This window comes from Neoarius graeffei, chromosome 14, assembly GCF_027579695.1.
Source record: "Neoarius graeffei isolate fNeoGra1 chromosome 14, fNeoGra1.pri, whole genome shotgun sequence".
NCBI lineage: Eukaryota > Metazoa > Chordata > Actinopteri > Siluriformes > Ariidae > Neoarius > Neoarius graeffei.
Window position 1 is genome coordinate 53,048,473 of NC_083582.1, and position 24,900 is coordinate 53,073,372.

Here is a 24,900-nt window from a genome sequence, read left to right on the forward strand (position 1 = left end):
CAGAATATCCTTAAGGTTTTTAGGCCTTCTAAAAGCCGAAATAATACTACCCTCCGGAAATACTTCTTGCATGAAAGTAGAGGAATACAATACCTTCCTTGACTTTAGGCTGAAAGTGTTCTTCCACAATAAAGAAAAGGAAAGTGCAGACCCTGAGGATGTTCACACTAAGGAGTTCCCAGTTCCCAAGAAGAGCACGTGGAATCCACCTACCTCCAGTCATCCTGAGCTGGAACTCTTCCTCACTAAAGTCAAGGAAGGTAATATTTAATCCTAAGAACTTTAGAAAACCTAAGGACAATCTATCTAAGGGTCAGCGATTAGCGCTAAAGGAACTCAACTTAGATAATCATAGAATTATTTGGATACAAGATAAAGGTTCCAGGTTCGTAATGCTTAATAAGTCTGAATATTCTACAACCCCGATTCCAAAAAAGTTGGGACAAAGTACAAATTGTAAATAAAAACGGAATGCAATGATGTGGAAGTTTCAAAATTCCATATTTTATTCAGAACAGAACATAGATGACATATCAAATGTTGAAACTGAGAAAATGCATCATTTAAAGAGAAAAATTAGGTGATTTTAAATTTAATGACAACAACACATCTCAAAAAAGTTGGGACAAGGCCATGTTTACCACTGTAAGACATCCCCTTTTCTCTTTACAACAGTCTGTAAACGTCTGGGGACTGAGGAGACAAGTTGCTCAAGTTTAGGGATAGGAATGTTAACCCATTCTTGTCTAATGTAGGATTCTAGTTGCTCAACTGTCTTAGGTCTTTTTTGTCATATCTTCCATTTTATGATGCACCAAATGTTTTCTATGGGTGAAAGATCTGGACTGCAGGCTGGCCAGTTCAGTACCCGGACCCTTCTTCTACGCAGCCATGATGCTGTAATTGATGCAGTATGTGGTTTGACATTGTCATGTTGGAAAATGCAAGGTCTTCCCTGAAAGAGACATCGTCTGGATGGGAGCATATGTTGCTCTAGAACCTGGATATACCTTTCAGCATTGATGGTGTCTTTCCAGATGTGTAAGCTGCCCATGCCACACGCACTAATGCAACCCCATACCATCAGAGATGCAGGCTTCTGAACTGAGCGCTGATAACAACTTGGGTCGTCCTTCTCCTCTTTAGTCCGAATGACACAGCGTCCCTGATTTCCATAAAGAACTTCAAATTTTGATTCGTCTGACCACAGAACAGTTTTCCACTTTGCCACAGTCCATTTTAAATGAGCCTTGGCCCAGAGAAGATGTCTGCCCTTCTGGATCATGTTTAGATACGTCTTCTTCTTTGAACTATTGACCCATCCCACGTGACGTCACGACAAATACGGCTGCCATTTTGGACATGAACTACCAGTAGTCTACCACAGCCAACAACGAGAAACGACGGCGAAGCATCGAAAGGAATATAGCCATCAAAGAAAGTTTTTACTTTCAGCAAGACTTCCATCATGCCATTATATTGTTGTGCACCTAGATGTAGTAACCATCAACACACAAGGCAAGAACACACAAGGCAAGATTTATCATTTTATCGGATCCCGACAGATGCTGACCGACGGAGAAGATGGATGGTCTCTAAAATATTGGCAAAATGATGTTTATTGACATAGCAATCGTGTGTAATGGGAAGCATTTGCATATCCGAAGTGTTGTGTTTACATCAAAGATAAAATAAACCGATATGACAACGACTGCTGCTGCCAGGTTGGGGACACAAACTAGTAGAAAGGAAGTGTGCCAACAGACTTCCTTTGTGGTCGATTCTGCTTTAAGGTAAGATGCATTTAATTATTCATCTGCTGTGGGTTTGGAATCGGTAGCCTGACCGATTCGTTCATGTTTGTGGTGCCATTTGTTTGTTGACACGTGTTGAAATGGAAGATTGGTTGTTGACATGATTTCCAGTGATGCTTTGGTGCTGCTGTGGATCAGATGTGTTGAGTAGCCTGACTGTTTTTTTTTTTCTTGCGTGTGGTATCATTGTTGACGCGAGGTTGTTTTTTGAACATGCCAATGCGGACACGATTTCCCCTGATGAGTTATGACTTCAGACACGATGCGTGTGTGGAGGTGTGGAGTCCACGTGATATGTGCGTAAGATAGGCTTCTCATGCGTTTGGAGATCCGCGCTCCGAGACAAGCACAAGCACCCCCCAAGGGAAAAAAAGGGACCCCCCGAAAATATCGGCATAGTTCGAACACTGGGTTGGAGAAAGTAATGGCAAATAGTGAGTGCACAAACCATAGAAGGTAAACTGTACACAGCACCAGGGCAGTGTGATGGTATGTCTACTTTTAGATTGTGTTAGCTTATCAATGAACACACTCGTCACTCGACGAGTTTCACGTCTTTACGACGGATACTTAAATGTGTGTTAGGTATTATTGTTGCAGTCTAAGCAGTCATTGTAACAGCTAGATGAGCGAGAACCGAAAGGGTCTGTGCCATAAACTGTTATTTCTTCATGTCCAAAATGGCGGTCGCGTTTACGAAGGTCACGTGAGTGGGAAGGGTCAATAGAGTTTTAGCTGGCAACGGCGGATGGCACGGTGAATTGTGTTCACAGATAATGTTCTCTGGAAATATTCCTGAGCCCATTTTGTGATTTCCAATACAGAAGCATGCCTGTATGTGATGCAGTGCCGTCTAAGGGCCTGAAGATCACGGGCACCCAGTATGGTTTTCCGGCCTTGACCCTTATGCACAGAGATTCTTCCAGATTCTCTGAATCTTTTGATGATATTATGCACTGTCGATGATGATATGTTCAAACTCTTTGCAATTTTACACTGTCAAACTCCTTTCTGATATTGCTCCACTATTTGTCGGCGCGGAATTAGGGGGATTGGTGATCCTCTTCCCATCTTTACTTCTGAGAGCCGCTGCCACTCCAAGATGCTCTTTTTATACCCAGTCATGTTAATGACCTATTGCCAATTGACCTAATGAGTTGCAATTTGGTCCTCCAGCTGTTCCTTTTTTGTACCTTTAACTTTTCCAGCCTCTTATTGCCCCTGTCCCAACTTTTTTGAGATGTGTTGCTGTCATGAAATTTCAAATGAGCCAATATTTGGCATGAAATTTCAAAATGTCTCACTTTCGACATTTGATATGTTGTCTGTGTTCTATTGTGAATACAATATCAGTTTTTGAGATTTGTAAATTATTGCATTCCATTTTTATTTATAATTTGTACTTTGTCCCAACTTTTTTGGTTGTAGTAAGATGCTGGGACAATTACAGAATCCCCTTCATTATAAGGAGCTTAACTCCGAACCCCTGGATCTACATTTAAGGAAGGTTAAAGAATGGGGTGAGAAATGGCTCGGTAAAGGTCAGATCAGTCTTGATATAGCCCAGTGGGTCATAGACAGCAAGGCCAAACTGGGTGTGGCCTTCGGTAATGTTAAAACCCATAAACCGGATAACCCACTGCGTCTTATTACTTCGTGCTGCGGCACAGCTATAGAGAGACTATCTGCCTTTACCGAGTTTCACTTGAAGCCTCTTGCCCAAGAGCTACCATCATTTGTTAAGGATACTACTGATTTGCTTAACAAAATTGAAAATATCAATAAGGTGGGTCCTTTTCCCCCAGACACCCTATTAGTATCATGGGATGTAATTTCTATGTTCCCTAGGGTGCATCAGTTGCCCTCACTTTCATAAAATCTGATGCATTTTTGTTTGGGTGTTCCTTTTCACCAATAAAGACATCCTGTAAAATTTTTTAACCATATTCAAAAGTCTAATGGTGGCACCATGAGGTTCATTTTTTGCCAAAAAACGCTTATTTTATGTTTTCGCGTAAGGTTTGAATCACAATGTTGGACTCCATTTATTGATTTCTTGTGACCCAGAGATCATGTTAAGAACCTTTGCAAGGGATTGAGAAGCATTAATGTGATTCATAATACATTTGTATTGTTTAAAAGTAGTTGAACAATGATTCAATGAACAGCTAAAACTCAAACTGTGCTTGATAATATATTTAGAATATGTACTAAAAACGTGGATCTCATAATCCATCAATATCATATACTTTTCAGTCTAGTTTATTTGAACAAACTTTTTGCATGATCCATTAGAAGTAAAGTTCTTCAACTTAGAAGCTTCATACTGGTACATGTTCTATAGTAGAAGTCTTGTATTAGGTTGACACCACTGTACGTAAGTATGGCTGCTCGTAAAACTCGGGCATCGTCTTTGCTGTATGGGCTTGGACCAGCTGCTACTAAAGATGACTTAGTTCTTCCTACATCAAAGCTTCCAACCCTGAGGATGATCATAAGAGCATTAAAATATCTCACAACAGAGACGTGGGAAAAGGAATAGGTCTGTTTATGAGAGTGCAACAGTTCTCTTCCCCCAAATTGAAAATATATATAAAAGGGCAGGAGTTCCACTACAGTCTGGAAAGTCAAATCCGAAAGATCTGGAGAAAAGCACATGCAACAAGCTTGTGAAATTCTTTGAGAATGACAAGAAATTCCGAAAAACTGCAAAAAACAAGAGAACTGTCGAAAAGGAAAAAGAATACAATGATTTGTTGGACAAAACTTGTGTTCTCTGGCCTAAAGATGCCTTTCAACAAATTGAAAATGAGGAAGATAAGCTTTTCCTGCAATCGATGATGACAGACAGAGTTGCAACTATTGCTGGATTGAATTTAATTCAGAAGAGGAAAGAAGAAAGAAAAAAGCAAAGATTGGAGAAAAGTGTGACAAGAGCAGAGAAAAAAAAAAAGAAAGCTCAAGAAGAACAATTCAAAGAAACAGACCCAGGACAATGTTCTAATGTCAGTGAGAGCAGTGAAGATGAGGAAGAGGAGGAGTTATTTGAAAAAAAACCCAAAGAGGAAACACAGAAGACTTGTAAAAACAGGGACTGCAACATATGTGCCTCATGACATTTTTCAAGACACTGAGATCCAACAACACTGTGAACGGTTGGGTATGACACCCACAGACATTGCTTCTTTGACCAGAAAATTCATTGAGAAAACTGGAGGAGATCCTTCAAAGATATCTTCTTCTTCTTACAGCACTGCAGATAGATCACGCACAAAAGCTCACAGCCAGAATTCACAGGCAATAAAGGAGCAATGGGTTGTACCTGACTTTACTGCAGTACATTGGGATGGAAAAATGATGGAAGCCTTGAAGTCCAAGTATGAAATGGATGATCGTCTGCCTGTCATTGTTTCTGGAGGAGGTGATTTCAAATTGTTGGGAATACCAATTGTACCCAAAGCTGTTGGTGGAGAGAAGACGGGTGCCTTGACTGGAGAAGCAGTTTACAATCTCCTTTTCAGTTGGAACTGTCTTGCTAGCATTACTGCCATGGTGTGTGACACCACTGCTTCCAACACAGGTCAGGTTACTGCTGCCTGCATCACACTACAACAGAAAGTGAAGAAGTATCTTCTCTGGGCGATGTGTCGCCATCACATTGGTGAACTGATTATCTCACATATCTTCAATGAAGTGGTGGAGACTAGCCAAGCTCCTGAAATCCAGGTCTTTCTTCATTTGAGAGAGGCTTTTAACACCTTACCACATGCAGATCCCACGCAGATAACTTTTGAAGTCAGTGATGTAACAGAACTCCCACAAGTTTTGCATAATCTTCGTAACTCTTTCTTGGAAGTGTCAAAAGAGGTCCTGGATCATGATCTTCTACCAAGAGATGACTACAAGGAATTTCTTGACCATGTGAGGTTGTATTTGAGAGATGACAGCTTCACTTTCACAACATTTCTCACATGTGGAGCAGTCCATCATGCCAGGTGGATGGCAAAATGTATCTACCTTTTGAAAATATCTCTACTCTCTGATGTGATTGCTGCATTACCTGCTGGTACTGTCTTGGACAAGCATGGCAGACAACTCCCTCGCATTCAAAGATTGGTGAAGTTTGTTTGTTTCGTCTATGCGAAATGGTGGTTCACCTGCACCACAAAATGACCTGCAAATACTCAAAGATCTCTACTTGTACAAAGAAGTCGATAGAGAGGTAGCTCAAATTGCAATTAAGACCTTCTCAAACCACCTGTGGTATTTGACAGCAGAGCTTGTACCACTTGCTCTGTTCAGTGAGAGAGTGCAGACATCCACCAAGCAGGCTATGGTGGATAGATTGCTGAGCTTCCCAAAGGCTGCTATCACCAGGAACAGGACAGGAACAGACTACAGCAAACCATGCTTTCCAAGTCTACTAGAGGAAGCTGTGGCCCTCAAACTGGAAAACTTCATAGGTGAAGACTCGTGGCTGTTCTTTGCAGCTTTTGATATATTTGATGATCATCTGCTCTCAACACCAGTGTCACAATGGGGTGGCTTGGCATCTTACCAGAGGATAAAGGCAACACTCACAAACTTCATTGTGACAAATGATGTGGCAGAGCGTGGGGTTAAACTAGCCCATGAGAAAGTTGGTTCTGCCACAATAGAAGAAAGATTCCAGAACATTGTGCAAGTTGTAGCAAAAGACAGAGTAATGGTTCCAAATCTGAGACGGACACATAGGAAATAGACATTGAGAATTTGCTTCTTAACATTTCACTTGTATCTTCAGTTGTCTTGAAAACAGGTAATCCAGCATCATTATAACTTTAATAGGGGCTAGCATATGCATAAGCGGCAAGCTTAAAACCAGGGTTATAACATTGATAGATAATGCTAGTGACACCCTAAAATAAACCTCCAAATATTTTTAGACATTCTAGACATACTGTCTACAGTATCTAAGATATTTGGTATACTCTATACGGTGCCATAATGTTTCATGAAAAGTGATCGAAATTTTGTCATAAAAGTCATAAAATAGCAGCTTTTTCCATAACTTTGAGCTCCTGGTGCCACCATTAAACTTTTGAATTTTGTCAAAATATTTCACCCAGTGTGTTTTCTTACCAAAAGGAACATAAAAACAAAAATGCATCATGATTGGAGGAACTTTTCATTTTTAGGGGGCAACTGATGCACCCTAATGTTCCCCAATATAGACAATACATTAGGTTTAACTGCAGTTGAGAAGGCCCTTGATTCTAGAACAGTTCTGCAGCCCTCTACGGAATGCCTCTTGGAAGCAGTAGAAATTTGCCTTTTACACAATAACTCACAATTTGGTCAGTTTAATTTTTTGCAATGCATGGGTACTGCTATGGGCCCCAAGAACACCTGCAGCTATGCGGATATAGCCATGGGTGAGATCGATAACCTGGCTAAAAATGGTCATGCGATCAAACTCTTGCTTTGGCTGCGCTATAGAGATGACATAGTCGACATCTGGGTGCATGGTCAGGATAAATTACATGAATTTACGGAATACATTAACGGGTTGTACCCTACCATTAAATTTGAATTGTTTTTTTCTGAGCAAAAGCCCAACGTATTAGACCTGACCTTGTACCTAGTTGATGGTTTCGTTCAGACAGATGTCTATTCGAAACCTACCGACAGTCACCTCTATCTTCCCCCCACTAGTTGTCACCCTGAGCATTGCAAGCGCGCCATCCCCTACAGCGTTGCGTTGCGCCTCACACGCAACTGTTCTAGTGAGGGCTTTCTTAACCGCAGAAATTTGGAATACAAGAAATATTTAGTAGATCAAGGCTATGACCCTAACCTGGTCTCTGGTAAATTTGGTCAAGTAGCTTCTCTCCCTAGGAGTGAATTACTTAAGCCTAAGGCAATTAAGCATAAGCATAAGGTTACGCCCTTGGTTATTGACTTTAACCCCAACCTTCCGGATATCGGTAAAATTTTGCGGAACAATCTCAGCTTTTTGCATTCCTCTACTTTCACGCAAGAAGTATTTCCGGAGGGTAGTATTATTTCGGCTTTTAGAAGGCCTAAAAACCTTAAGGATATTCTGGCGCTTTCTAAACTCAAGCGTGGTGACACAGAAGTCAATAATCAAGAGTGTGAACAAGGTTGCTTTAAGTGTAACAAAAAATGCGATTTATGTAATAACTTTTTCGCTGAGTCAAATTTTTTTGTCAGCTCCGTAACCGGAAAGAAATACAAAATTCGCCAACATCTTTCTTGTACTTCCCGCAATACAATATATTTAGCAACTTGCCATAAATGTAATCTCCAATATGTTGGCTCTTGTACTACAGAATTTAAGGTATGTTTTCGCAACCATAAATCTAATATAAAAAAAAAAACATGCGAAGTAGCCAAACATTTTAATCAGTCTCTCCATAATTTGAATGATTTTGAATTCATCTGTATAGAAACAATAGTTAACGCTGCTCAAGATAGCTTAGACAACGTGCTTCTAAATAGGGAAGCATACTGGATGTCACAATTGTTTACTTTAGCCCCTTATGGGTTAAATAAGCGAAAATAATATAAATCTAAAAATCGCATTTTTTAACAATACTTAATTATTAAATTATGTAATTAATAGTTTATTTTTGTCTTTTTCCTTTATTTAAAATTGTAAAGAATTCACAACTTTGTATATACAAGACCAAGCCCGTAGCACTATGTAGTTTTTTATGACACTGAAGAAGGCCGAAGGCCGAAATGTTCATCTCATCTCATTATCTCTAGCCGCTTTATCCTTCTACAGGGTCGCAGGCAAGCTGGAGCCTATCCCAGCTGACTACGGGCGAAAGGCGGGGTACACCCTGGACAAGTCGCCAGGTCATCACAGGGCTGACACATAGACACAGACAACCATTCACACTCACATTCACACCTACGGTCAATTTAGAGTCACCAGTTAACCTAACCTGCATGTCTTTGGACTGTGGGGGAAACCGGAGCACCTGGAGGAAACCCACGCGGACACGGGGAGAACATGCAACCTCCGCACAGAAAGGCCCTCGCCGGCCATGGGGCTCGAACCCGGACCTTCTTGCTGTGAGGCGACAGTGCTAACCACTACACCACCGTGCCGCCGGCCGAAATGTTTGTCGAGAATAAATTTTTAATAATGTTAAAAAGTTAGGTCTCATCTCATTATCTCTAGCCGCTTTATCCTGTTCTACAGGGTCGCAGGCAAGCTGGAGCCTATCCCAGCTGACTACGGGCGAAAGGCGGGGTACACCCTGGACAAGTCGTCAGGTCATCACAGGGCTGACACATAGACACAGACAACCATTCACACTCACATTCACACCTACGGTCAATTTAGAGTCATCAGTTAACCTAACCTGCATGTCTTTGGACTGTGGGGGAAACCGGAGCACCCGGAGGAAACCCACGCGGACACGGGGAGAACATGCAAACTCCGCACAGAAAGGCCCTCGTCGGCCACGGGGCTTGAACCCAGACCTTCTTGCTGTGAGGCGACAGCACTAACCACTACACCACCGTGCTGCCCTCAAAAGTTAGGTGTCAGAGTGAAATTTTTCTATTCTACATTATATATCATCTCATTATCTCTAGCCGCTTTATCCTGTTCTACAGGGTCGATATATATAGCAGAGCTCCCGATGAATGCTAAATGTGTTAATAAAACAATCCCATGTTACTTTTTAAAATGCAAATTAAAAATAAGCACTGGATAAAAACCCATCTATCTTTTGTAAATAAAAATACAAATTTTGTTGTCCTGTGGTCAAGTATTTGAGAGATACGTTGCCTTATACTCACGATCAGGTGCCCTGTGGTGATGTACGTACGTACAGACATCGTACGGTCACAAAAGGCATTAAAAAAAAAAAAATTAGGTTGATGCATTACCATATTCTCCTAAGTATGGAGCTTCAATCTCCTATTATTAACCAGCTCGCAGAAATTAACATGGCTTGTTTCTAATTTATAAAAACATTCTCCTTTCCTATTAAAGCTTGGATATTAATTACCATATGGGTTTGAGTGTTAGCTAGTACATTCCAATTGTAAAGAAGCCAACAAACTGCTCCATTAACAGTCCCCTCATTTAAAGTCATTATACAGGTAAGGTCTAGCAGATTTCTCTGTATTCGTCTGATATTTGGCTCTCTAGATTTAGAGCTCAATTTTTCCATACTTTTTTTAGAGAATGAACCAGTATGTTTAAATTTCTTACAGAAGCTCAGGCAAAATGTCAACTGCTTGCCACACAATCACTTCACAGAATCAGTGGATCAGATTGACTTACTGATATTAGAGCCTGACATTTGGTTTCCATTCCTTTTAGTGTGACTCACAATCATAAAAGTCGTGTTCAAGAGACACGCTGGCTTTACACAGTAATTCGGCTTTGAAAAAATAAATGCATGATATAACAGACATATGTTTAGCTCATAACTTTTGTATTTATACCCGTGCATGCCTGCCTGCCTGCCTGCCTGGCTGCCCGCCCGCCTGCCCGCCCACACACACACCTTTATAGTCTGATAGAACTCATCGGGGGAGTGGAGAACGTGTATGCGTGCCCCTGGAACCCTGAATGCTGGCACATGGTCAGCAATCCAGTAGAAGCGAGTGTGAAGGCCCTCAGCAGAGCCTGGAGGTCTGGACACCAAAGGGTCTGTATCTGCCAGGAGAGGAGCCAGGAGAAGCAGTGAGGACCTGCAGGGTGAACAAAGTGGGGAGGACAAATAAAGCTCAAAATAGGGAGTTTAAAAAAAAAACCACACACACAAATCCTATACAGGGAAGGAAATTGCCTGCAAATTTGTCATGACTAAAATAAAAAAATATAAAAAAAAGAGAAAAAGGCCTCTTGTTGCAAGGAAACACACTTCCTTTTAAAGCTGTGCACATGGATGTGTTGAAATTGTGATGAAGCTTGAAAATGCCTGTGAGACAATGAGCAAGAATGAGATCATTTCTGGTTAATGCATTTCTTCAGATGCGTTTTCCCCCCATTTCAACTTCTTGATGAAAGCAGTGTTTAAAAAGAGGAACAAACAATAGGTTTGCTCTTATTTGTCGCTTTTCCTCTTTAAGATTACAAAAGGTTTAGAATACAATTAGTTGAATTCACCCTGAAACAGTTATTTTAAAGGCACCAGAGTGTTTGCACATGAAGGTTTTCTCTGATTGTACAGGAACTTGATGAGGTGCTTTGACAGACAGTTTTTATTAGGCCTCATAGGGGTTGCTTTACCTCTGTAGGTTCTGTAAACTACCTTTTAATAGCAAAAATATACAATACTAGAATTGTTAACTATCAGTTAATGACCGTCAATCTCATCTCATTATCTCTAGCCGCTTTATCCTGTTCTACAGGGTCGCAGGCAAGCTGGAGCCTATCCCAGATGACTACGGGTGAAAGGCGGGGTACACCCTGGACAAGTTGCCAGGTCATCACAGGGCTGACACATAGACACAGACAACCATTCACACTCACATTCACACCTACGGTCAATTTAGAGTCGCCAGTTAACCTAACCTGCATGTCTTTGGACTGTGGGGGAAACTGGAGCACCCGGAGGAAACCCACGTGGACACGGGGAGAACATGCAAACTCCACACAGAAAGGCCCTCGCCGGCCACGGGGCTCGAACCCGGACCTTCTTGCTGTGAGGCGACAGCACTAACCATTACACCACCATGCCGCATTGACTGTCAATATTACACATTATTTAATAAGCCAATTTCTATAAAATTTCTATCCATCCATCCATTATCTGTAACCGCTTATCCTGTGCAGGGTTGCAAGTAAGCTGAAGCCTATCCCAGCTGACTACGGGCGAAAGGCGGGGTACACCCTGGACAAGTCGCCAGGTCATCACAGGGCTGACACATACAGACAAACAACCATTCACACTCACATTCACACCTACGGTCAATTTAGAGTCACCAATTAGCCTAACCTGCATATCTTTGGACTGTGGGGGAAACCGGAGCACCCGGAGGAAACCCAAGCAGACATGGGGAGAACATGCAAACTCCACACAGAAAGGCCCTCGTTGGCCGCTGGGCTCGAACCAAAACCTTCTTGCTGTGAGACGACAGTGCTAACCACTACACCACCGTGCCGCCCTGCTATTGGTTATAGCAATAAAATATTCCTTAAATGTATTAAAGTAATTTAAAACCAATGCATTGGTATTAATCTACACAAAACTTACATGGGAAGCAAAGCTAAAAAGTTCAGTTGGATCACAACAAAGAAAGCATTAGTAAGAACAAACTAGCTACATACATTTTTTTTCTACCTTCTCTTTTCCAGTAAAAGAGTGAAACTTCATACTCAAATACAGAAAGAGTGACTTCAGCATATTGCTAAAGAGTGACTGTATTCTGGAAAGGTTTCCTTAACCAAGTATGTAATGTACTGTTTCAACACCACACTTGCTATTGCTGACAATGGCTAGAATGAATGTCAGAGTTTGCAAAATAATGAACTTGGATTGAGAAAAACTCAGACACCCTAAATTACAGCATTACCAAATATCTGACACAATAAGACAGATGAATTACATCCTCCAAGGTAAACAGTTGCTGAAGTTTTGTTGAGTAGACTGCTAGTGTTTTCTCGTAGAAGAGCAGGAGTTCTTAAGAATCTGCACTAATGACTAAAAGATTACGAATTCAAAAACAACTACCAGAGCACCATTGTTGACATTTGTGCTACAAGCTCTTGCCTTGTGCTTCATTTTTAAAATGGCTTTGGATGAAAGCAATGGGCTGCACGGTGGTGTAGTGGTTAGCGCTGTCGCCTCACAGCAAGAAGGTCCGGGTTCGACCCCCGTGGCCGGCGAGGGCCTTTCTGTGCGGAGTTTGCATGTTGTCCACGTGGGTTTCCTCCGGGTGCTCCGGTTTCCCCCACAGTCCAAAGACATGCAGGTTAGGCTAACTGGTGACTCTAAATTGACCGTAGGTGTGAATGTGAGTGTGAATGGTTGTCTATGGCTACGTTTACATTAGACCGTATCTGTCTCGTTTTCTTCGCGGATGCACTGTCCGTTTACATTAAACCGCCTGGAAACGGGAATCCGCCAGCGTCCACGTATTCAATCCAGATCGTGTCAGCTCCGGTGCTGTGTAAACATTCAGAATACGCGGATACGCTGTGCTGAGCTCTAGCTGGCGTCGTCATTGGACAACGTCACTGTGACATCCACCTTCCTGATTCGCTGGCGTTGGTCATGTGACGCGACTGCTGAAAAACGGCGCGGACTTCTGCCTTGTATCACCTTTCATTAAAGAGTATAAAAGTATGAAAATACTGCAAATACTGATGCAAATACTGCCCATTGTGTAGTTATGATTGTCTTTAGGCTTGCCATCCTTCCACTTGCAAGTGGTAAGTGATATGCGCTGGGATCACACACACAGCGGCTCAGTCCCGAATCACAGCTTGTTCACTTCACTCGCGTGCTCTGTGAGCTGCGCAGGGCCGGAGTGCGCACCCTCCAGAGGGCACTCGCTGTTCAGGGCGGAGTGATTTGGAGCGCAGGATGCCTGCGGAGCCGAGCGTATCCGTGTATTGGTATTGCTGTGTGCACGCAAATCGTGTATTGGTGTTGCTGTGTGCACACTAATCGTTTTAAAAACGTTAATCTGATGATCCGCTGATACGGTCTAATGTAAACATGGGCTATGTGTCAGCCTTGTGATGACCTGACGACTTGTCCAGGGTGTACCCCGCCTTTCGCCCGTAGTCAGCTGGGATAGGCTCCAGCTTGCCTGCGACCCTGTAGAAGGATAAAGCGGCTAGAGATAATGAGATGAGATGGGATGAAAGCATTGACCAAATGAATAAACTTACATAGTACTGCATACTCAGGACTAAGGATGCACCAAATTAATACATTTTTCCCATTTTCGCCCCAGATTTCCAAAATGTAACTTGAAAAAAATAATTTCAATTATAAACGCTGTGCTCTGGCCTCTTAGTCAACAGTGACACTTTCAAACAGTCTGTATGCCTATCGTGCTTTTTGCTGCCTTCAATACTGAATAAGAATTTTCTTTAGGATTTTGATTAAAAGGAGACTCCAGAATAAAATCTGAACTTTGCAGTATTATGTAGCACCGTACTGCTTTGCTATGCTACTGTGTTTTAGCAGAATTGTAGCAGGTCATGTGATTGCTCTCATCAATGTTCTGCCTTTATATTATACTTTGTTGTTTAGATTAAACAGAATTACAGCATGTAGCAGGAATATTCAGGGATGAGAGTGGGTCCTGATGAAAAAAGCAGAAAATCTGTAAAATGCCCTGAGGGTGCCGAAGGCACCCGAAGTAATAAGGGGGGGTCCAGGGGGACACCCCCCATGAAATTTTTTTCAAAATGAGACCTTACACACCCTATTTCCTGCAATCTGAGCTGTAGTTAATTAAAACACCTGATGCCTATTTTCATACTTATTGAAATAAAAACACTATTATATAGAACAATATGTATCAAAATCAATATGTGTATTGCATTAATTCAAAACAATACGTACATTTTATGGGGACTGGTTATTATTCATTGTCAACATCACTTGTTTTTCTAAAAAAAAAGTCCATTAAAATCCATAGTTATTTACAGTTCCATTAATAATTCAAATTTTCATATATTCAATATATTGAATTAAATAAAAACATTTATATATCTTATCGAGACTGACCTTTTCCTAATGGCCACATTACTTGTATATGATTTCTTCACAATGTCTATTTAAACTTTAAAGTTATACAGTTATCAACACTGTCAGCTATAATTCAAATGATCATATATTCAATGTATTGAATCAAACAAATGCATATTTTATGGGGACTGTCTTTATCTTATTGTCCACATCACTTGTATGTTTTCTTCAAAAGGAAGAGCATATGTCTATTCACACTTTTTACAGTTAAGTTGTTTACAGTTCCCAGTTATTTCTGAAACAAGTTTTCATTTGATCATTTATGGCCCTTTTCCACTACCCTTTTTCAGCTCACTGCAGCTCGCTTCAGCTCACTTCAGCCCGACACGGCTCGCGTTTCGACTACCAAAAACCAGCACGACTCAGCTCGCTTCAGCCCTGCTTAGCCCCTAAAACTCGCACCGTTTTGGAGTGGGGATGAAGCGAGCCAAACCGTGCCGAGTGAGGTTGGGGGCGTGAGCAGACACTCCCCTGTGCACTGATTGGTGAGGAGGAGTGTCCTCACATGCCCACACACGCCCCGCGAGCGCGCTGGGATCTGTAAACACCGCAAACCCGGAAGAAGAATAATTACGAATTACGAGAATTTCTGAAGCCTTATGCGCCTCGCCTCATCTATACGCTCTTGCCAGTATCTGTCCGCGTTGTCGGCGACAACAAGCCACAGCACCAAGACCAGCAACACTAACGACTCCATGTCCTCCATGTTTATTGTTTACTATTCGGGTCGTGAGACTACCGCTTAAAAGCTCACTGAATCAGTGACATACAGAGCATCGTGGACGAGTTCGCGGAGCGCAAGGCTCGCCGTATGCCCTTCAAATAATGCGCGCAGTAGGCTATTGATGTTTTATTATGAGCCATGTACAGTATGTCGCCTAATGTTTTTTTGTTTCTGAGTTACATGTTCGTTTGAAGGACTTAATGTACAAAATAACATAGTTGCACCCCGTAGTGTTGAAATTGGTAAACACAGTGCATTCAGTGAGGTTTGCACCGCCCTCCTTTTATTTCTGACTCTTCCTGTCACCGTTGCAACCTCTGAGCGCTCATTCGTATGCCCTTCAAATAATGTGCGCAGTATAGGCTATTGATGTTTTATTATGAGCCATGTACAGTATCCTAATGTTTTTTGTTTCTGAGTTACATGTTCGTTTGAAGGACTTGATGTACTAAATAACATAGTTGCACCCGGTAGTGTTGAAATTGGTAAACACCGCAGTTGCGGACATTTTGTAGCCTAAAATGATGTTATGATAAGCTTTAATAAAGGGCCCGGTCATTTGCCCCGCCCCCGGCCCGGCTCTGACTTGTTCCGCCACTGTCACTGATGTCACTGTTTGCGCTGCTTAACGACATCACGTGACGTCCACCCACTTTCGCTAACTCCACCCAATGTGTCCACCCACTTCCAGCCAGCACGGTTCAGCGCGGTTGTAGTCGAAATGCAACTCCAACAGCCCCGCTCAGCCCGACTCAGCTCGACTCGGCACGGCACGGCTCAGCCGCGTTTGTAGTGGAAAAGCGGCATTAGAATTCTTCTAAAGCTTCTTGGCCAAAGCCAAAAGCTCATCAGTCCTCTCTTTTTTCCTTTTTCTTTCATTAGCCAGCTCCTCCTGTGTTTTTACATGCTCTAACCTAGCTCTCTTCTGCTCTCTCTCACACTCCTCTCTTGCTTTGCTAAACTTGTTTTTTATACCAGCAATGCCAATTTCACGTACCTTCGCTTCATCTCGCTTGTCAATAGTATTCGGCATCTTGAGAAAATACGCCGAGAGGAGCGTATTTTTGATATGCAGCTCACGAACATGTAAGTTTTGATAAAAGAAAATGGCTGTGGGTATCTTTGTAAAAACTGTTTTGATTGGCTATTATGGTCTCGACATCAATGTTTTGACCAATAACAATGTAGATAACATGAATTTTACATCACATTCAACGAGATTAAACGAGACTAAAGATGGCGACTTACAAATAATGTGTAAACATCGTTGGAGTTAATTAAGTTTGAACAACATGAAGGAACATACCCCAACCCCCTTCAATTAATTAAAATTGAAGGCCATCCATAATCTTGCCCCTCCATATTTGTCCAATCTTCTCCACATTGCTACCCCCTCTCGTTCCCTCCGATCCTCCTCCTCCATCTTCCTCACTGTCCCCTCTGCCCGCCTCAGTACTATGGGGAGTAGTGCTTTCAGTCGCTCTGCTCCCCAACTCTGGAATTCACTCCCCCCCGACATACGTAATATCGACTCTCTACCTCTATTCAAATCCAGACTGAAAACTCACTTGTTTCAGTTAGCATATTCATTGTGACTTTTACCATCTCTAAATTCTCCATTTACCTTCTCTGTGCTTTTATTGTGTCTTGTTTTACTGTTGTTTTTACTCTTGTTTTACTGTTTGTATAGTGTCCTTGAGTGTTTTGAAAGGCGCTTCTAAATAAAATGCATTATTCATTATTATTAAAAAAAATTCTCAACGGATTTGGCATAATATAAAAAGGTTGTGGGCGGCACGGTGGTGTAGTGGTTAGCGCTGTCGCCTCACAGCAAGAAGGTCCTGGGTTCGAGCCCCGGGGCCGGCGAGGGCCTTTCTGTGTGGAGTTTGCATGTTCTCCCCGTGTCCGCGTGGGTTTCCTCCGGGTGCTCCGGTTTCCCCCACAGTCCAAAGACATGCAGGTTAGGTTAACTGGTGACTCTAAATTGACCGTAGGTGTGAGTGTGAGTGTGAATGGTTGTCTGTGTCTATGTGTCAGCCCTGTGATGACCTGGCGACTTGTCCAGGGTGTACCCCGCCTTTCGCCCGTAGTCAGCTGGGATAGGCTCCAGCTTGCCTGCGACCCTGTAGAAGGATAAAGCGGCTAGAGATAATGAGATGAGATGATAAAAAGGTTGTTTTTTACTCAGAAAAAGCGGAAATCCGCCGAAAAGCGGAAAACTCTCATCCCTGAATATTGTAATCCAGATAGCTTCTAGCTAAAACCCACATCCGCCCTGCATGCAGCATGTGGCAGAGATAAAACTGATAAAACTGCTAAGACAGAGATAAAACTGATAAAACTGCTGAGTGCAGTGTAAATTCGAACCTGATTAACACCGGGGCATATTGGAAACAGTGCCACTGCAGTGCTGTGGAGTAAAATGGGAAAATGGGTGTCTGCTGTAAAATGAGCTTCATGGACTTGAACACTGTCACATTGACACATTGTGAAAATGCTTCGGTAGATGAAAAAAATGGGCCATGTGAGTTAGCCTTAACACTTTAACTAGAAAGCCCTCACCACAAGAAGTCCATAAACCAAGTGTCACTTGTCAAATGTACTAGCCAAACAGTGCATGGAAGGCAGAACTGGTTACGAGAATAAAAACGTTAAGAATTATTCACCATTTCCCAGATATATATCTTTGCAAAACATTATCCCCTTTTACAGTGCCTGTTCAAGGCAGGAATCTTACGCCTTTATTCCGCCTCATGTTCTGTATAAAATGTCCGAATGCAGAACAGGGTTTCTGTGTTGTTCTGCCTCTCAGCTGGAACGATTGATAGTAACAGAGCCAGAATCGACGTCTGTGTAAAAGGGACAGCCAGCATGACAGGACAGGGTGCGACATTCTTTTGATATCGACATTCTTGTTTCTGAGACCAGCACAAATTCACACATCTCTGTCAACGGTGTCTAAGGTCTGCGTGCTTTTCCACCTCAAATCATTTCCAACGGGCGACACGGTGGTGTAGTGGTTAGCGCTGTCGCCTCACAGCAAGAAGGTCCGGGTTCGAGCCCCGTGGCCAACGAGGGCCTTTCTGTGCGGAGTTTGCATGTTCTCCCCGTGGGTTTCCTCCGGGTGCTCCGGTTTCCCCCACAGTCCAAAGACATGCAGGTTAGGTTAACTGGTGACTCTAAATTGACCGTAGGTGTGAATGTGAATGGTTGTCTGTGTCTATGTGTCAGCCCTGTGATGACCTGGCGACTTGTCCAGGGTGTACCCCGCCTTTCGCCCGTAGTCAGCTGGGATAGGCTCCAGCTTGCCTGCGACCCTGTAGAACAGGATAAAGCGGCTACAGATAATGAGATGAGATCATTTCCTACTTGTCTTCACTTTCTCCTCCAACATAGTTCTGATCACAAAACTGTTGCTCACACAAGTCTCTCCGGTTCTCTCTTCTTCATTACTGTTCACCCCGATTCTCTCCCTCTCTCTGTTTGCGAGCGTAGTTTTCTGTAACACTTTTTTTCCCCTGGAAAACCAGCTCGGTTTGTACTCTAAAGGATGCAAACATGTTTATATAAGGCTGTTACTTCCCTTAAACATGAATTATTTAACAGAAGTGATTACATGTCGCATATGACACTCATATGATCCAACACAAAATATATTAAAGAAAGTTGTATTTGTTCTATAAAAACAAAATAGATGCCAGAGACAGGTTCACAGCCTCAAAATGATTCTGTAGGAAAGCTAGCTCAGGCTAACGTTTACCTCAGCACTTTGTAACAAATTTTCTCATCTCATCTCATTATCTCTAGCCGCTTTATCCTTCTACAGGGTCGCAGGCAAGCTGGAGCCTATCCTAGCTGACTACGGGCGAAAGGCGGGGTACACCCTGGACAAGTCGCCAGGTCATCACAGGGCTGACACATAGACACAGACAACCATTCACACTCACATTCACACCTACGGTCAATTTAGAGTCACCAGTTAACCTAACCTGCATGTCTTTGGACTGTGGGGGAAACCGGAGCACCCGGAGGAAACCCACGCGGACACGGGGAGAACATGCAAACTCCACACAGAAAGGCCCTCGCCGGCCACGGGGCTCAAACCCGGACCTTCTTGCTGTGAGGCGACAGCGCTAACCACTACACCACCGTGCCGCCCCTGTAACAAATTTTGTTTCTTAAAATGAATAGATATGTATTCTTATTTTGGTTTCAGCGTTTGGTCTAGTTTATCCTGAATTGCTGTTTGTGCTAATAATTGTGAATTCAGTGCATCACCTCTGAGGACTAACAAGCATTTTTGTTCCTTTTAACACAATACTTTCAGCATACCTATTCATACTCTGGAGCAACACAGCACAGCTACCTAAACACAGTACAAGAGCTAGTGCCAAAAAGACAGTACTCGGATAACAGAAAGGCAATAATATGGCCTGGGATAGACAGCAAGAAGTCTAACTCTACAGTCGCATTCAGAGCTTCTGCCAAATTCCAAGGTCATCTGGAGTTCACACAAACCAACCCCAGACGTGTTTTTCTCGGCAGAACCCACTCTGACCACACAACTTCAAATTCTTCCTCCCAAAAAACAAAAGGAAGGAGGTGCCATTTATGATTCCAGAAACCATGACCCTGTGTGTACTGTAAACACCCCAGAAGAAATCAAATCAAATAAAAGACATTTATGAGTCACTGGCTCTGCCTGCATCTATTAACTCCTGCCCTCTATTATCTGATAACTGTCATTCACAAACCAGTCCCACCCATGCAGACCGTGTTCTTATTCATTGCACCATTCAGGTGTGTGTGTGTGTGTGTGTGTGTGTACACACACATAAGCCCCATTTCCAGAAAAAAGTTAATTCACTTGAACCTTTATTTAACTGGCAACAAAGACTGAACTGTTTAACTGACCAACTTAATTGCATTTTGTAAATATAAAAGAAGTTAGAATTTGATGCCTGCAACACATTCAAAAAAGTTGGAACAGAGGCAAAATAAGACTGAAAAGTTAATAGGATATTTAAGGAACACCATTTTGGAAGATTCCACAATGAGCAGGTTAACTGGTAACAGGTGAGGGGATCACGACTGGGTATAAAAGGAGCATGCACCAAAGGCTCAGTCTTTGCAAGTAAGGATAGGTCATGGCTCAACCCTTTGTGCCAAAATTTGTGAGAAAATTATTAGTCTATTCAAAAAGAACATTTCTCAACGCAAGATTCCAGAGAATTTAGGTCTTTCAAAATCTACAGTACATAATATTGTAAGGCAAGGCAAGTTTATGCATTTCATACACAGTGGCAGTTCAATGTGCTTTACAGAGGTAAAGGCAAAACAGTAAACAATAGAACATAAAATTACATAAAATAAAGGGGGAAGAAGAGAGAAAAATAAAATAAGAATTAAACAATAGTAGAAATAAAATAATAAAATGAAGTAAAAGTTCAGTAAAAAACAGCAGAATAAAATGGAATAAAAGTTAAGTAAAATTTAAAACATGCAAAGACTGTAAAAGTTAAGTAAAGTTTAAAACGTAAAGATGATGATATTTATCAGTTAGCAGAAAGCATCTGAAAACAGCTTGGTCTTTAGTCTAGATTTGAAGCTGCCGACAGCAGGAGCATTTTTAATGTCCTCTGGGAGTTGGTTCCATAGCTGCACTGCATAGTAGCTAAAAGCTGCTTCACCACACTTTGTTTTAACAACAGGTTTTACCAGTAAATTTTGCTGCTGTGATCTGGTAGACCTGATTGGGTTCGGCCGCTGCAACATATCAGAGAGGTAATTGGGCCCTGTACCATTTAGAGATTTGTACACCAGCAGCAATGCTTTAAAGTCAATTCTGTAGCTTACTGGAAGCCAGTGAAGGGACCTTAGAATTGGAGTAATGTGCTCTGTTCTTTTTGTTTGTGTGAGAACATCTTTGTAAAAAGATTCAGGGAATTCAGAGACATCCTAGTACGTAAAGGGCACGGTTGGAAACTACTGTTGAATGTGCATGACGTTCGAGCCCTCAGGTAGCACTGCCTGAGAAACTGTCATGCTAATGTGACAAATACAGTCACATGGGCACGGGAGCACTTTGGAAAACTGTTGTCGCTTAATACAGTCCACCACTGCATCCTGAAATGCAACCTAAAACTGTATTGCGCATGTTGGAAGCCATTCATCAATTCTACACAACGGCACCGATTTCTCTGGGCCTGAGCTCATCTCAGACGGACTGAAAGATAGTGGAAATGTGTGCTGTGGTCAGATGAGTCCACATTTCAGCTTGTTTTCAGGAAAACCGGATGTCGAGTTCTCAGTGCCAAAGGTGAACACGACCATCCAGTTTGTTATCAGAGAAAGGTGCAAAAGCCAGCACCTGTGATGGTATGAGGAGGCATCTGTGTCCACGGCATGGGTGGGTTGCATGTGTGTGAAGATACCACTGATGCAGAGGTGTATACTGGGATTTTAGAGAGACCTATTCATCATGGCAACATCTCTTCATGGGAAGTCCATGCTTATTTGAGCAGGACAATGCCAGGCTTCATTCTGCACGAGCTACAACAGCATGGCTTTGTACACACAGAGTGTGTGTGCTTGACTGGCCTGCTGCCAGTCCACATTTGTCTCCTATTGAGAATATATGTGGCATAATGAAGAGAAGAATCAGACAACAGCATCCATGGACTGTTGAGCAGCTGAAGTCTTGTATCAAACAAGAAATGGACAAAACTTCCAATTGCAAAACTGCAACAATTCGTATCCTCAGTTCCCGTATGATTAAAAGGTGTTATTAAAGGAAAGTTGATGTAATACAATGGTAATAATGCCTCTGTCCCAACTTTGAGTGAGTTGCAGGCATCAAATTATAACTTCATTTATATTTACAAAATACAATTACGTTGGTCAATAAAACTATTGAAAATCTTTTCTTTGTACTTTTGTCAGCTAAATAAAGATTCATGTGAATTTAAGAAATCACAGATTTTTGTTTTTATAGCATTTTGGAAAATATCCCAACTTTTTTGGAAGTGGGGTTAGTATGATTTTAATAACACACACACACACACACACACACACACACACACACACACACACACAAATTTAAAAGGCAGGTGTGCAGATGGATCAAAGTCATAAAAAACATGACACAAAGTAAAAAGCTCTGGACTTCAAACTTTTGATGATAATAATGAATTTTAGGATATGAGACACATACTACTTTTAAATCTATCCAATGATTTGTTGAAACAAACCATTTTAGTCAGCCAATAATCTCAATACACAAGTCAATTAAATGCAAACCTGTGAGAAACAGTGCACATTATGTTCTGAAATATGAATTATATGGAATAACACGAAGGCAGTGGACTGTTCAGAACTGCAGATATTAACTCCATTTCCTCCTAGCAGGACACATATATGTGCAAGTGCAACCATGCTGCTCACAAACCAATGTTATACATAGAGTTCTTTTATGCTCTAGGAGGATTTACTGTATTTGTGCCTGATGAGTGGAAGAAAAATCAATGAAATGACCAAAAAGGATTACAATGGTTTGCAGCATCAGGAATAAACGCACTAATTATCCCATAAGTAGCAAGCAAGCTTGCAGAAAAATAGACTGAGTGATGGATCAGGCACATGAGCAGATATGTCATACAAGCAGATATGTCTGTATGCAAAAAAAAGCTACCGCAGATCCAAAAAGCTAAACTAGTAAAAAGGAACCACAAAAAGTGCGTTTCGAGCAGAACGAAACTATGTGGCTAAGAGAGTGCAGATTCCTGTGTTTAATGGCAAGAAGGAACTGACAAACCTTTGCAATTTCACTACTGAGACACAGGTATGCTTTACAACTGGCTCACTTGATTTTACTGGGTGGCTGCAGCAGGACGTTATCCTCAAATACGGTATTACAAAATGATTGAAAATGCAATCAAAACGGTGCTCCCTAAACAGACTGTCCAACAAGAATCTTCTTCTTCACTGTAGGGCAAAACAGCCATTACAGCTACAAGACATAGTGACATTCTCCACCACAGACTCTGGTCATTGTTCCTTTTTCATCCATTATGTTGCTAACTCAGAAATGGGAAGTATCTCAAAACTATAGCATTGCACATGTTTAATAAACTGTACCAAAGAAACTGCTTGAAAATATTCAATAATAGATTATTGAAAGCGGCGGCACGGTGGTGTAGTGGTTAGCGCTGTCACCTCACAGCAAGAAGGTCCGGGTTCGAGCCCCGTGGCCGGCGAGGGCCTTTCTGTGCGGAGTTTGCATGTTCTCCCCGTGTCCGCATGGGTTTCCTCCGGGTGCTCCGGTTTCCCCCACAGTCCAAAGACATGCAGGTTAGGTTAACTGGTGACTCTAAATTGACCGTAGGTGTGAATGTGAGTGTGAATGGTTGTCTGTGTCTATGTGTCAGCCCTGTGATGACCTGGCGACTTGTCCAGGGTGTACCCCGCCTTTCGCCCGTAGTCAGCTGGGATAGGCTCCAGCTTGCCTGCGACCCTGTAGAAGGATAAAGCGGCTAGAGATAATGAGATGAGATTATTGAAAGCCAAAACATTGTTTGCCAAATGACAGCACTTTGAATATTTTGTGTAATACTATTTCCACATGGACCCAATTTGGTACACACTGTGAGGATGGCTTATAGCATCTATCCACTCGCATAATGGAAACTCAAAGCCTCGAACTAAAAACTGCCTGTACTACTACCATCTTTAGCTTGCACTTTATTCATCTTTCAACACAGAAAGTGTTCCACACCAAAACATGACCAGGTGAGAATAGTCCCATGTTCAACACTTTTCAGTAGTAACTGCTGTGGCAAACAAGTCAATTTTTTAACATTCAATAAATTTCATGTCTTTATAAACCTACAGACAAGCCAAACTGCATGTGCTAACATATAGACCCTCGTGGAAAAACACACACATACACTATCATCAAACACTCCTAATGAACTGGCTTTTGGAAGTTTTTAACTTATCTTAAAATTATTAATTACTTGGTGCCATTTATGGGAACTCATTGGGCAAAAACACTGGCAGCAAATTACAAAATACAACTGAAGTCTAATTCAGGTGTTTGTTGGGGGGGGTTGTGTTTTTTTTTTATCTTTGCTCCAGGAAGAATTAATTTAAACAAAAACAAAAAGTTACGCCGCTTTTTTAGTTGTTTTAAAAGTGGGGTGAATGTCAGATGATGAAAAAAGCTTTTTCTGGCCATAGTAATTAGGATAAAAAGCACTGAATGATTATTTTTCGTGTTTGGTCAGAAGTGGAAATAGACAGAAGAGCACTGCATCCACCTCATCATCAGCAAGATACTAGACTTCAGCATTATTTATTATGAGTAACAGACACAGTGGACATTCAGGCTAAACTAAGCTAAGGCAACAGATATTTCATAAGTTGTTTACATTTAATAATATTACATGAATAAGTCATTAAACATCCAAATAAGACAAACAAATTGAAGTCCAAACTAATAATACCAATGACTCTAACTAAATAATTAAATCATAGAATTACGCTAAGTCTGTCCACCAGATCACTTTTTTTTTTTTGTCATTTTGTCATATTTTTTATTTTTGGTCTAATATTCCGCTAAAAT

General features: G+C 41.8%; 1 protein-coding gene across 1 annotated transcript in view; it reads right to left on the reverse strand.

Annotated features, from left to right (window-relative positions):
* Positions 1-24,900, reverse strand: part of LOC132898414 (CDP-diacylglycerol--glycerol-3-phosphate 3-phosphatidyltransferase, mitochondrial) — a 44,961-nt gene that overhangs the window by 19,798 nt on the left and 263 nt on the right. Inside the window, exon 2 of the mRNA XM_060939987.1 lies at positions 10,349-10,535. Coding sequence (XP_060795970.1) covers positions 10,349-10,535 — 187 coding nt within the window. The remainder of the gene's footprint in view (positions 1-10,348; positions 10,536-24,900) is intronic.